This window comes from Lacerta agilis, chromosome Z (assembly GCF_009819535.1).
Source record: "Lacerta agilis isolate rLacAgi1 chromosome Z, rLacAgi1.pri, whole genome shotgun sequence".
Taxonomy (NCBI): Eukaryota; Metazoa; Chordata; class Lepidosauria; order Squamata; family Lacertidae; genus Lacerta; species Lacerta agilis.
This window is the reverse complement of record NC_046331.1, coordinates 14791613-14806607: the sequence shown is the minus strand read 5'-3', so window position 1 is coordinate 14806607 and position 14995 is coordinate 14791613. Positions and strand designations below refer to the sequence as shown.

At 45.6% G+C, this 14995-nt stretch overlaps 1 protein-coding gene across 10 annotated transcripts in view; it reads left to right on the top strand.

Moving 5' to 3' along the window:
* The window catches only part of SH3GLB2 (SH3 domain containing GRB2 like, endophilin B2), a 47361-nt gene extending 35805 nt beyond the window's left edge, over window positions 1-11556 (top strand). For 4 of the 10 annotated variants that reach the window (XM_033137116.1, XM_033137124.1, XM_033137117.1 and 1 more), the window contains 6 exons: window positions 738-761; window positions 4925-5014; window positions 6188-6288; window positions 7528-7542; window positions 8172-8445; window positions 10091-11556. In XM_033137116.1, the coding sequence (XP_032993007.1) occupies window positions 738-761; window positions 4925-5014; window positions 6188-6288; window positions 7528-7542; window positions 8172-8445; window positions 10091-10198 (612 nt within the window). In that variant the 3' untranslated portion in view covers window positions 10199-11556. The remainder of the gene's footprint in view (window positions 1-737; window positions 762-4924; window positions 5015-6187; window positions 6289-7527; window positions 7543-8171; window positions 8446-10090) is intronic. The other 6 variants (XM_033137119.1, XM_033137125.1, XM_033137122.1 and 3 more) reach the window with 3 other exon arrangements.
* The last annotated feature ends 3439 nt before the right edge of the window (window positions 11557-14995 follow it).

Sequence of the window (14995 nt, the reverse complement as noted above, 5' to 3'; positions counted from 1 at the left end):
CCTTTATTTTTAGGGGAAAGTGCATTGGCTCAGTGGCAGAGCATCTGCTTTGCATACAGAGGGTCCCAGGTTCAATCCCCAATAGCATCTCCCCTGCCTGAGACCTGGGAGAGCTGCTGCCAGTCAGTGCAGACAACACTCAGCTAACTGGACCTATGGCCTGACTCAGGATAAGGCATTCTGCTATGCTCCTGTTTAATCCAGCCCTTTATTCAAAACGATGAGGACTAGAATCTTACATATTTTTAATGAGAAAGGCCACCACTTTGTACACAGAAGGTCCCGGGTTCAATCCTCATTGGCATCTCCAGTAGACAGTACTGAGCTAGATGGACCAATGATCTGTCTCTGTATTGGGCAGTTTCCTATGTCCTCCTCCTCCTCCCTGTCCATGAGCCTGGAACTACAGATACCGTTAAATACATCTAACTTGGCAGTGCTCCACCAGTCAGGGGTACAGGTACAGCTGCTGAAAACCTGGCTTGTGCAAAATACAAAGAGTTGCCCCTCCGTAAATGGTGTGGGTGGGTAGCAGCTTTCCAAAGCAGAGGTCTCACATCTGGGAGGAAGCATCGCTGTCTGCTCTCATTATTGCTGGTGGCAGGGCCCCATTGTTGTTTTTTGTTCCTCTGGTGTGCCCTGTCGCTGCCTCTTCCAACAGTTGTTTTCACTGTGGAATGTTGCTTTCGGTGTCTTCCAACGCTGACCTTTTCCTGTTTGCTCTGTGGCCCCAACAGCTTTGGAGTGACGAGGTGGAAAAAGTAAGTATTTGGCAATGTTCCAGCTCTCCGATTTTCCTTTGCTAGAAATGTCCATGGTGAGGATGAGTTTCACGGAGGGGAAAGGCCGTAGCTCAAATGGTAGAGCATGCGTTTTGCTTGCAGGCGGTCCCAGGATCAATCCACAGCATCTCTGGAGGGGGGGGGGGAAGGCTGGGAAAGAGCCTGAAACTCGGTAGAACCTCTACCAGTCATTGTCGACAATAATGAGCTACATGCACCTGTGCTGCTATTTAATTCAGCCCTTTGTCCAGAATTATGAGGACTAGAATCTTGGTGGAGGCAGGGAGAGCTGTAGCTCCATGCTGGAGCATCTGCTTTGTGTACAGAAGGCCCAAGCTTCAATCCCCTGTCTGGCACCCCTAGGGAGTTACTGCCATTCAATGTGAACAGTTCTGGGCTAGATGGACCAATGCTTGGTGGACTCAGTTGAAGGCGGCTTCCTATTTAATTCCACCTTTTCTTCAGAACTATGAGGACTAGAATCTTGCTTTATTTTTAGGGCAAGGGCCATAACTCAGTAGCAGAAGGAGAAGGTCCCATGTTCAATCCCCAGTGGGTAGGGCTAAGAGAGACACCAGCCGGAAACCCTGGAAAGCCACTGCTGCCAGTTAGTGTAGCTGAGAGATGGTGGAAGTCCCAGTGGAGGGATCCTGTTCTAGGGAAGGCTGGCAGGGAGGGACCATGACAGGGAGGTGCATGTGGGTGTGTGGATGCCATGACATCACAGAAGGACCTTGTGTGAGTGTGGATGTTGGGCCATCGAAGAAGGCCCTGGTGTGAGCATGGGTGTTGTGATGTCACAAAAGTGGGTCCTGTGGGTTTGGGGTGCTGTTGACACCACAGAAGGTCCCTGTGTGAGTGCAGTATCACGGAAAGGGGGGTCTTACGGGTTGGAAGCAAGGGTGCTGTGACGTCAGAGCAGGGCAATCTGCATGTGGATGAAAGGAAGGTGTGCTTTGACGTGAGGTGGGCTGGGGGACATATAGAGGCAGGTTGGATTCTGGAAAGCCACAAGCAGAGGCCCAGCACGGTCAGGGGCGGTGTTAGGCTGTCAGAGCAAGGCAATTCATGCATTGATGAAAGGGGTGGGTGCTCCAATGGCAGGCAAGTGGGTGGTCAGGGCTCCATGTGGATGCTTTGAGGTCACAGGAGGAGGCCTGGTGTGTGGGGATGGGTGCTTTGTTGCCAAGTGGGCTGAGCTGTGCTCAGAGGTGAGTGGTGTGCATGCTCTGACATCAGAGAAGGAAGGTGGAAGCAGACGCTCCCACTGGTGCCAGGGAAGGGGTGGGGAGTGGCAGCGCGGGGTCTGCCCTAAGTGTTTCTGTGGGTCAGGAGGTGACTGCTGTGACATCACAGAAAGAAGATGAAAGGAAAGTGTGTGCAGCTGTCAGGGAAGGAAAACCTTTTGGGCCATACAGCTCGGGTATTGCTCACACCAACAGGCAGCATCTCTCTCCAGGGTTTCAGACGGGATCTTTCCCAGCCCTACCTGGAGAAGTCATTGGGGATTGAACCTTGAACCTTCTGCATAGACACTGCCTGCTTTATCACTGAGCTGTGGCTATCCTTTTGCCTGCGCCGTTTTGCTCCGTTAGGCTGGCACTTTGACCCCGGAACCCCTGCCCCCACTAACGACTGGATATGAAGGTTGAAAAGGCCAAGAAACTGTGACTCTGCTTATGAATCTTAGGACCACAAAATCTTCAGAGAGGCTGGACAAGCTTATTGACTTGGTCAGAGGGTGGCTCCATAAACGTATTTGTTTTTCCTCTCTGTAGCTGATGACAACACATCTTCTAGGAGCTGCTTTGCAGAGTGGGGAGCCTTCACTTATTTTGGGCTCACAAGGCAGTTGCAGGGCCCACAATCACCCTCCACAGAGCATCATTGGGGGAACTCACTGTGAGGAAACTCATGTTGCTGCCCCCTTGTAGCCAATGTCCTTTCAAAAGGAAAGTGAGCACAGCGGAGAATGCCTCCTGCTGGTTCCAGTTCTGGGCAGTAAGGCTGGTTGCCCTTAAAGCATTCCTGCTGTCTCCTCTTCCCATGGCAGCTGGGGAGAGCCTCTGCATTGCGCAACAGAGAACTCCCAACGCAACAATTGCGCTAGAGGGAAAAGTCAATGCACAACATGTGCTCTCTGTGACCAGGAACTCGTTTTCTGTATTCTTGTTCACAACAAAATCCCACAAGCAGAAAACATTTTGCTCATGGGAACAAATATACTGCTCAGAGCCTTTAATGTAGTGCTGCATAGGATGCATCCTGTTCATTCACTTTATTTCTACTCAGGACCATTGAGCACACATTTTTAATATACCCATTTATCCATCAAGCCCCTACTGGCAAGGCAGCAGAATGAGATGTGAAAACTTTCGCAACTTGAATTTAATTAAAACAGCTGCAGCAAAAGCGTAGGGACCGCTAACGATCTATTCTCCCCAGGGCCCTCTGAAACAATAGAATATTAATGCTGTCTAAACCTCTTTAATGAAGGAGCCCCGCTGCTGGCATTCTTTCTTGGGTGGATGTCCCGCAGTTTAGGATGGTTGGCCTACGTTCTCTGACTCTTGAAAGGGCTGAACTTTCCCCAGAATGAAACATTTGGAGTGAAGAAAGGGGTTGTTGGGGTGTGACAAAGCTGTGATTCTCCCATTTGCAACTATTTTATTTCAAGAAAATTATGCACCGTTTGATTGTAAGAAAAACCCTTGAAACCATTTTTTAAAAAAAGAATAAAACGAGGAAATTATGGGTAAAAACATTTTTTAAAAAATAAAAAAATAAAACCTGCAATAAAGTAAAACCAGATTAAGGCACATGCCAACATTCTGCATATCTGGATAGGCTTTGCCTAACCCAAAATGTTTTTAGCAGGCACTGAAAAGTGTACAGTGAAGGTGCCTGCCTGACGTCAAGAGGCAGGGAGTCCCAAATTGTAGGTGCTGCCATACTAAAAGATCAAGTTCTTGCACAAGTGAAACTGGTATTGTGTAGCACCTGTAACAGCACCATTTTCACAGATCAAAGCTATTTATTATCCACCCTTCACCCTAAGCCAGTGTTTTTCAACCTTTCTTGGGCAAAGGCACACTTGTTTCATGAAAAAAATCACAAGGCACACCACCATTAGAAAATGTTAAAAATTTTAACTCTGTGCCTATATTGACTATATATAAAGTAATTCTCTTGAATTTTTCAATTTTTCCCACGGCACACCAGGCAACATCTCGCGGCACACTAGTGTGCCGCGGAACAGTGGTTGAAAAACACTGCCCTAAGCAACCAGGGCAGGTCAAAGCTATTTAAAATTCAACATTTTAAAACAAATGAATTACAATCACAAGAATAGGGTGGGTCCTAAATAAATAAATAAATCTCAAGGCTTAAAGGTCAGGGCAAAGAGCTGCATCTTCAGCATACAACAAAAACTTTACAGTGAAAGTTCCTGATGCATCTCTGTGGGGAGGGAATCCCACAACTTGGGGAAGGCACTCCCTGGGGCTGCCTCCCCAGCATTTCTGAGGGTGGCAGAACTACGAAGAACTTCCGATCTTAAATGCCCTATAGGTCTGTAAGGAAGGAGGCAGTCCCTTAGATATTTGGGGCCTGAGTCGTTCTGTGCTTCAAACAATAGCCCGATCAACTTCACTTGGGCCCGGAAACGAACCGGCAAAAAGATTGTTGACTCCTTTCCCTTGCTCCCTGAACCCTCTGTGATAGGACATGGGAAACCTTCTCAGCCAGACGGCCATATTCCCAAATAGGCAACATTCCAAGGAATGCATGGGAGTGGCCAATGGGGCCAGAGCCAAAAGCTGGCACAGTGAAGGAGGCAACCCTCACTTTTGTGTATCCTTTCCTCTCATCCACTTTCTAGCCATTTCAGCAAAAGTCAGCGGATTTATACACACACCCCTCCATCCAGGCAAGAAAAGAATTACTATAGTTCAACAACTTGTTCCAACCGGGCAAAAGCTCTCAAGGAGTGGCTGTAATTGGGGTTCAGATGGTGAAAGGGAGTCGTAATTGGGCAAGAGTCCAAGGGCCAGATTGAGAGGTCTAGGGATCCAAATTTGATTCCCAGGCTTGTGGTTCCCCATTTCTGCTCTCCGATGACACCCCACTCTCTTGCTCTGTAGGCAGAACACGAGCTCCGGATGGCCCAGACTGAGTTTGACCGGCAGGCAGAAGTGACCCGCCTCCTCCTGGAAGGGATAAGCAGCACACACGTGAGTCTCGCTGGAAAAGACATTGCGTTGCTGTTTGTGCCAAGAAGCACACAGCACTTCATTGTTAAAACAGTTCCATTGTTCCATTGTTAAAACAAATCCATTCACACTTACAACTTTCAAGATCTGGACAAAATAGGCAAAGGTTATGGTCCCAGGCCTCTCACCCATTACTGCGTTACAGTTCCACCCGGTTTTCAAAAATAAATATAGAGCCTATAATGTAGGTTGGTTCTAAACACGTAGATGCCTAGCCTATATAAAACCAAACAGTTCTACCATGTATTGGAGAGGATGTCCCACTATAGGGACATATCAGCACGTGGGATGGAAGTGTCCCAAAAATAGAAAAGTTATGGGGAAATGTACATATGGAAATATATTTGTTTGCAAGGCAGACAGTCCCCATGGCCCCAGGACTGGCATTACTTAATTTGTACAGTAACATTATGTTGCAAATTAGAAACAAAGAACTCATAACACATCTGTTAACCACTACAAGAGCAACTATTATTGCCAGGATACAGAAATCATTATCACGGAATAATTATTAACTATGGAGGAATGGCATAATGCAATTTGGCAAACAACATTACTGGAAAAACTGACACAAATATTAAAAGTAGCAAGAGGCCAAAATAAACACAACTTTTTTAATGCAGTCTACTGTAACTTTTATTGATTACACAAATAATGAGGCATATGGTAGAATATAACCCATAGTGTACAGCAAAATCTGGTGTGCACAAACCCTTTTAAAAGAAATTCCTCCCCTCTTACAAATTAATATATAATTGTTGTTGATGCAGAATACATTTTACTAATGGTTACAAGTCTAAGCAATTCATGTCATTTTATATCTGTAGAAACTAATAATTTTGGCATATATACTTTGACACAACTTTGTTAATGTATTCAGAAATGTTTGTGTGATTTATTTTTATTTTATGTAATTGTTGCATGCCATATGCAGACAAATATATATCTAAATGCAACCATGTCAAACAAATTAAAGATGAAAATGAATAAAAACTATTTTACAAAAGGAAAAAGAAAAGCAGATGTGTCCTGCAGCTGGATCAACCAGATTCCTCGATGGGAAGCCAGCCAGTAGAGCCCACTACTCAGTGCCTGGATCCCAGGACCTCACCATTTTTCTCCTTCTTTCTTCAGGTCAATCACCTTCGCTGTCTTCATGAGTTTGCTGAAGCTCAGGCCACATACTATGCCCAATGCTACCAGTACATGTTGGACCTGCAGAAGCAGCTGGGAAGGTAACAAGCTGTCCCAATGAGATGCATCCATTTGGAAACTTGGGTCACAACTGCAACCATACATTTAAAGCCCTCTCATACCACTCCCCACCCCAGAAAAAGAGAGTGCTGCAAGCTGCAGTTTGTGAAGAGTGCTGGGAACTCTGAAAACAGTAAACTACAGTTCCCATGATTGCTTTTAAAGTTGAGTCGGACTTCTTTAAATGTATGGCGACCTTGGGTTTAATCCAACATAGGGCTAAGTCTCTCCTTTTGCCAGTGCAGGGATTTCTCCTTGCACAACAGAACATCCCCCCCCCACCCTAAATCTATTGCAGAGGTTCTCCCAACCAGTCAGGGGATTTGGGCAGGGCCTGGGGCCTATGCAGGGGGAGGGGGAGGGAGAAGAGTGGAAAGTCCTGTTGCACAAGTGGAAATCCGTGAACTGATGGGACAGGGTAGTTGAGCACCATCCATTGTTCTTAGCTCCATGACTCTTAACTGTTCCACCCTCTTCCTTTTTAATATGCTGGGGGCGGGGAGGGGGGGTTGGCTTTACCTACTGCAAGGGTCTGCTAGCCACTGTCCTGCCTGCCTCCAGCTCAGTCTTGTGGTTTGTTTCCCTCCATGAACAAGCACCTGCTGCCCATTTCTCTTTTTCATTTGGGGCTTAATGCAATGTGCAGACCAAACCAGCGTGCAGGGATTTTGATGCATGAAATAAGTATTTACGACAAGCCTCAGTGGAGCCCCCTCCTGTTGCTCAGGTGGCTTTGAGATATAGGCAGCGGAACTCAGGCCAGGGACCCGAATGCGGCCCTCAAGGCCTCGTGTCTGGTCCTTGGGTCTCTCTGCAAGCCACACCCGTAACTAGCACTCTGCACCCCCTTGAGTGTTTTTACCTGCCTGGGATGCGTCCTTGAGCTCTGATAATACCTCTTGGCTGCCTGGATGGAGGACAGAGAAGGCTGTGCATATGCCACCAAATTTTCCATGGCTGAATTATTATTTTACATGAATAAATTTACCCTACTGCACAGAGGTAAGAGTCACATCCGCAGCTCATCCTCCTGCAGGCCTCTGGCCCTGTTCACTTCTGGCATGCAGCCCTCAAAGGTATGCCCCAAAGAAGAACCTGCCTTGGGCTGGGAAAGCTTCCCTGCTTTTGCTCTCTGGGATTGGTCTTACAAGTTTTGTTGACGCAGGAGAGCTGTTCATTGGCTGTCTCCTTCTGTCTCTGTTTTCTTCCCATGCTTTCAGTTCCAGAGGAGAAATGTAAGTAAAAGACAAAGGCATTCTGGGTAATAGAGAGCTAGGGTAGGCAAAGAGTCTTCATTGTGTTGCCTTTTGCATTCATGGCACACTGCTTAGCTCCACTAGAGGAGGCTTCTTTTCTGTGATCCCTGCTTTTACAGAAGTGACAACTTAGGGGGGACACTGGGCTGTCCCCCCCCCAACTCCCAAGAGTTTTCCTTAACTATGGATAAAGGTTTCCTGTTGAGTCTATGGGTGTGGGCATCTCCTTTCTTAACGTGCATTTTAAATCTTTTGTTTGTAAATTAATGGCACTTCCACCGTGGCCTTTCTCCCCAAGGAGTCTAGGGCCGCAAACAACAAGCAATAAAAAGCCTATTGGAAACCAATTCCAATAAAGACACAGACTGGGATGGAACTCAGCTTTAAAAAGGACCGTTGAAAGTTGAAGCTCTTCTGCAGGTGCCAAAAAGACGGCAGATGTGTTACTTTTCTGCTAGCCTTTTGTTTTGTTTTATCCTGCTTTGCATAGGACAAATGCCTGACCCAACCTGTTTATAAATGAAGTAGAGGTACCTGTTGTGTGATGGGCCAAAGGCCCGATCACCCCTGTCTCTTACTCTCCCTTTTCTTTCCTCTGCCTTGCAAAGGCTTCCTGGAACTTTTGTGGGCAACGCAGAGTCCACCTCACCTCCGCCAGTCACTGCCTCACCCACCACCATTGCTGCAGGTGCTGCCACAGGCCCAGCCGTACCCATCATTCCGGTGGTGCCCACTGTCATTGGAGCACCCAACTCTGCCCCTGCTGTTGAAGCCCTGAACCCCAGTGATGTGAAGCCCCCTGCCAGCGGGACACGGAAGGCCCGGGTCCTCTATGACTATGAAGCATCGGACAGCACTGAGCTGTCTCTGCTCTCAGATGAGGTTGGTGCTTCTCTCTTTTCTGCCAGGTGATGCTGCAGACAAAATGTGGTTTAGGGCCCAGTGTTGTTTTATTTATTTAATTAAAATTATACACCACTTGATTGTAAAGAGAAGGGGGGGGGGAGAACCTCAGTTTACAAAAAAAAGATAAAAGCAATAAAACTGCCCTTAACAATTTTAACTTTTGAAGTTAAAATAACAATAGAGTAAAAACGGATGGAAACTCAAACTAGCTTTCTAAGCATCTGGGTGGGCCTGTCTAAATTAAAACCTACCTAGAAGGCACCGAAAAGGGTGTGGCAAAGGCGCCTGGCTGGTGTCAAAAGGCAGGGAGTTCCAAAGTATACGTGCTGCCACACTAAGAGACCAAGTTCTTACAAATGTAGAGTGGATATTTTGTGGCGCCTTTGGTAATGCCAATTCTGCCGCTTGAAGTGGTCAAATGGGCACATAATAGGGTAGGCGATCTTGTAAACTGGTCCCAGGTTGTTAAGGGCTTTTTTATATGCTAACAGTAACACCTTAAACTTGACCCTGTAGCAGTTGGGCAACCAGTGCAGATCTCTGAGCACAGGTGTGATATGCTGACAAGGCCTCACTCCTGCCAGCAGACATTCTGCAGCGCCAACTGTAGTGTTGCTGGAAACCATAGGACGGGAGGGTTCTCTTGTGCTTGAATCCTGCTTGTGGGATTCCCACAATCGGCCACTATGAGAACAGGATAGTTGGCCACTGTGAGAACAGGATGCTAGACTAGATGGTCAATTGGCCTGACCCAACAGGCTGCTCTCATATTCTTAAATATGTAATTACCGTATTTTTCGCTCCAGAAGACACACTTTTTTCCTCCTAAAAAGGGGAAATATCTGTGCGTCTTATGGAGCGAATGGTGGTCCCTGGAGCTGAATTGCCCAGGGGCCAAAAGAGGATCATGCTTTTTATTTTACAAAGAGAAAAGGGGGGTGTTGAAAGGACCCCGCTCAGCAGCTGATCAGCAAGAGATCGGGAGAGAGATAAGAGTCCCTGGCTGCCTTTCAGCCCCGCCCTCCTTTGTTGAATGTGCTGCAGAGGGAGGTTGTTTGTTTCCCCAGCGACATGTGACTGGCTGATTAGATTATCTGTCTGGAAACTGTAGAAAAGGCTCCCTTTCCTTTAGAAGCTGCAGAAATGTGAGTTCAACCCCATAAAAATGGGGCTTTTCCTCTTTGCTTTTCCCCGTTTGGAAAAGGAGCTGCAAAACTTTTAGCTTATCCTCAAAAAACCAGGGCTTTTCCCTTTGCAAAAAAAGCTGCAAAACTTTTAGCTGATCCTCAAAAAAACAGGGCTTTTAGAGGAGGAAAACCAGAAAAATATATATATTTTCTTGTTTCCTCTAAAAATGAGGTGCGCCCTATGGTCCGGTGCGCCCTATGGAGCGAACAATACGGTACCCGTTTTCTGCATTTCGTTTCCCTTTGATCTCACGCCTTATAACCCCCTGTCCAGCCAACCATATATATTTTACATATTTTAGAAAGAGACCTGCAACTCCAGATAACACTTTGTGAACTATAGTCCACAAAAACTTATGCCGCAATGAATTTTGTCAAGACTTTTGCCTTTTTAATGGTTTGCATCTAACATACTGCCTACAATTCTCTCTTAGATGATCACTGTGTACAGCCTCCCAGGGATGGACCCAGACTGGCTCATAGGAGAGAGGGGCAATCAAAAAGGCAAAGTCCCCGTTACCTACTTGGAACTTCTCAGTTAAGCACACCTGCCGAGGATCCTCCAAGCAAGTCACACACCCTTCCCGTGACCTGACATCGTTTTTCAAAGAGGCTGCTGACCACGTACTTCCATCTAAGGCCATTTGCTCTCCCCCTTCACTCTGTGTTTGGATTAAGGCACAGAGGCAACCAATGAGCTTTCCAAGGTTCTTAAGATCGACTCTGTCAACCATTCCCACAATTGGCTTCTAGAGTTGGTGGGACCCTCTATGGTCCAATAAGCCCTTTTGAGGATGGCTGACAGGTGAAATGAGGACTAGCCCCTTTCTTTTGTCCTCTTCCTACTTGTTTCTGCTGCAATTATTTGGGTCAAACCAAATGGAATTAATGGAAGTCACCTGTAATAGGCTGTGTCCTTCCCATCCTTTTTGTTCCCGCAATTGTTTTTGACCCAGGTCCTGCTTCTAGCTATTTTATGTATTCTGCTGGAGTCAGTTGTAGGGAGAGCTGGGCATCCGTGGCAGCAAAAATCTGGTTTATTTTCAGATTTAAGATAAGCCTTTTGAGTCCCCTTGCAAAGAAGAATGTTTTAAATGAACTACTGAGTCAGGCAGAGGATGAAGGGGGTGGGGGTAAAGAGATGTAAATGTCAGCAACCCAACTGAAGGCAAAATCCTCACTTTATCCCATTATTATTGACTCCTGTCAACAATTACTGTGGCAATGAAAGGAAGATGAAAAACACTGAAAAAATTAATGGGTTATAGTTAAGTCTTGGCCTGGTTTAGCTGCTTAAAATACTTGCTATGATTTTATGTGGGGCTGATTTGTTTGTTTGTGTGTGTGTTATTTCTGAGTTTACATTTCCAGCTGTCTTTCCAGCTGACCCAAAATAACATTCCACCTTTCAAAAAGCTGCCTTTATCCTCTCCCCCTCCTCCCTGTTGAAACTGGCAAGGCTCATAACCAGAGCTCACTGCTCAATTTCTTGACATGCCCTTCGATTCTGCCCCACATTGGTTCAGCTTGCACATCCCCAGCCATGAGGGCAGGAGACTCTTGGAGTAATATGAGATGCATTCTGAAACAGCCCATCCTTACCTATGGGCCTCCTCCAGTTCTCACCTGGCCCAGGTATCAAGTAAGCCATAAATCTTTTGCTGGAGACAAGAACCCATCTGAGAGAGAGAGAAAATGTACTTTCTTTTGTAGGACAGGTCTTAGTGCAGATTAAACCTTCCATCCTGCTGCTCCTGGGCTGACACAACCTGGCTGGCTTATTTTGTGTTTTGAACTTTTATTTTTTTTCATCTTGAGCCTTTTGTGGATTATCCTGATGTAACAGATTTCAGAGCACTTCCATATGGTTGACTTTTGCCAATAAAACACCTAGCCTGCACTCCTCCTCTGTCTTGGCTCTCTTTGGGGCAGTGTGTGTGTGTGTGTGTGTGCCATTCCCCAATACCCAAATTCCACAGAAGGTAATGTTATCAAGCTAAGAGCTTACAGATTGTGGAAAGGACACCCTCAGAAGGCAGTGGACTCTCCTTCACTGGAAGTTTTTAAGCAGAGGTTGGATAGCCATCCATCATGGATGCTTTTGTCGAGATTCCTGCATTGCGGGGGGTTGGACTAAATGACGCTCATGGGGGTCTACAACTCTACAATTATATTTCTGGTCTTTCACAAACATAAAAAATAAGGAATCAAGTTCTCGGCTTTTCGTTTTCTTGGCTTTGCATCATAAGGATACATCAGTGGGTATGAAAGGTCAGAAATGTGGAAGTTACTAGTATTTGCACTGTGGTACCCACTGCCAAATAGCTATTCACAAATGATTTGGCCACCTGTGTTGCCAGTCACCAGGGTTCAGGACTGTCCTGTTCTGGAAAGCTTGGGATCTCATCCGTTTCCCTTGCTTGGGCGAGCAGCATCAGCTTAAAGCTTTCTTCTATAGTGAGCCCTACAGCAAAGTCTTCATTCAATTCTCAAGAGATATGCTTCCCTTGTTCTTTCGTCAAGTTTGACAGCTTCTGGCCCAAAGGGTCAGTTTCCTCCCAATGCAGCTCTGCAATCAAATCCTCTTATATGGTGGGATTTGCCATCCATGGCATGTGGCCTCTGTGGAACCAGGAGGATCTTTCCTTAGTCTGTAATAGGATATATTGGTTGCCAACCACACCTGTTGTTGTTGTTGTTGTTCAGTCGTGTCCGACTCTTCATGACCCCATGGACCAGAGCACGCCAGGCACCCCTATCCTCCACTGCCTCCTGCAGTTTGGCCAAACTCATGCCAGTCACTTCAAGAACACTATCCAACTAGGCTGGAAGGGCCAATGGGACAGCTTATCTCTGGAAAAGAAAAAAGAAAACTAACAGCAACATTTGATCAGCTCTATGCGCAAAATCTTAGAAACTTTATGTTCAGGGTACTGGCATCCTGATGGCTGTAGAGAAAACATTTAAACCCACTACTCTAATTAATTTGCAATTACCAACAAAACCATGAGATCATATACATTCACTTAACCAAAGGTGTTTTTACTTTATGATAAACACTATTATCAAGATTAAGCAGACCATATAACAATATGTCAATATTTCCCCCTTCTCATGTTCATAAAGCAACAAGCAGCTTGATCTATGAGCATAAAGGGGGGAAATACTGAAATATTATTACTCGGCTTTTTCTTTATTCTTTCCTTTTTGGAAGAGCAAACTGGAATCACTGAAGAACTTTTTAGAAGTTATAAAAGAAAATTCACACAACAACCAAGAGGAGCAGCATGTTCAGCTTTCCTAAAGCAAAAGGATAGTATCAATTTTTCTTTTAAAGTATTGAAAAAGGGCATCAGTGAATAACCAATAATAAGCATAGAAAAATTCAGAAATAAGAAAATTCATTATTTTTTATATTTTGGCACACAGAATGGTGCAGTATTGCAGGATATAAACAAGGATCAACAATTCTCCAGCCAGGGTATAGGCACAGACTGGCGCAATTTGCTCAGCAAATTGGGCACTTTTCAATACTTGAAAGGAAATAAACTTTAAAAAAAAATCATAATCAGATACCATAACATGACCATTATAAATTCATGTCTGGTTATCTATTTTACTGAAGCAAAGTTCTTAACCTGAAGCGTTATTTCTAGGTTAGTGGAGTATGTAACCTGAAGCGTATGTAACCCGAGATACCACTGTATTTACTAAAGTCTCATAGAGTTCACTTTCGCTGGAGACAGCAAGAATTATCAGAAGGCGGGGTTTATTGTTTTGATGTTTTAACTATTTACTTGTTTTTAGCTTGTACAGTCATACCTTGGAAGCCGAACGGAATCCATTCTTGAAGTCCGTTCAACTTCCAGAAACGTTCAAAAACCAAGGCGCAGCTTCTGATTGGCTGCAGGAGCTTCCTGCACACAAGCGGAAGCCGCAGAAGCCCCGTCGGATGTTCAGCTTCCAAAAAAAGATGTTTGTGACATTCAGGAGCCAAAACGTTCGACTAGCAAGGTGTTCAGCTTCCAAGGTACGACTGTATTGTATCCTGTGAATCTCCCTGGGATCTTGTGATGAACGGCTGTATATAAGCCTAATAGAGAAACCTGAAATAATGTTTATTGAGTCTGGTTCTTGTGGAATAAACCTGCACTGCATAAGGAACAGCAAGGTTTAAAAAGTTGTGCTAAAGAGATTCAGGCCTCATCATGGGACTGAAACTGCCTTGGTCGCGCTGGTGATCTCCGGCGGGCTAGGGACAAAGGTGAGAGCCGTTTCCTAGTTCTGCTGGATCTCTCAGCGGCTTTTGACACCATTAACCATAACATCCTTCTGGACCATCTAGAGGGGCTGGGAGCTGGGGGCACTGTTATACAGTGGTTCCGCTCCTTCCTCCTGGGCCATGTGCAGAAAGTGGTGTTGGGGGATGAGTGTTCAGACCCATGGGCTCTCACTTGTGGGGTGCCTCAGGGTTCTGTCCTCTCCCCCATGCTTTTTAATATCTATATGAAGCCACTGGGAGAGATCATCGGGGGTTTGGGATGGGTGTCCATCAGTATGCGGATGATACCCAACTCTACCTCTCTTTCAAATCAGAACCAGTCAAGGTCCTGTGTGAGTGCCTGGAGGTGGTTGGTGGCTAACAGATTGAGGTTGAATCCTGACAAGACAGAAGTACTGTTTTTGGAGGGGCAGGGTGCGAGCGGGGTTCCTAGTTGGGTTCCTAGACTGCAAGGTATCCCTCGCAGAAACCCGAAAGACAAGGATGCTGGCTCCAAGTGAATAGTCCTTTATTGAAATACAAATGCATATAGGGACAGCCTCAAAAATAAGGCTGCTACTGCCAAAAAAACACATCCAAAGCAATGTTTCATACACACTTCCAGATTACACATGTGATTTCTATTCACCACAAAATCACACTTTGCAGTTGCAACCTAGTGTCATCATCCTGAGCTAATCAAAATCGTTTTGCTTCTCAGATCAATCCTCACTGTATCATGTGATAACATATACTGTAATCATTTTTCAGTGTCTTTCTTTATTAACAGGTAGGTAATGTTGGTCTGCCATAGTCGAAACAAACAAAAATCCTTCCAGTAGCACGTTAAGAGACCAACTAAGTTTGTTATTGGTAGGTTGGTTGGTAGGTTGTTTGGTATGTATGTATGTATGTACGTACAGTGGTGCCCCGCTAGACGAATGCCTCGCTAGACGAATGGCATTCGCTAGCGGAAGGCTGCCCCGCAAGACGAACAAGTCAATGGGGCTGCCTCGCAAGACGGAAAAAAAAAAAAATTCCGGCGCGAAAACCTCCACACTGCATTGCCGCGCGAATT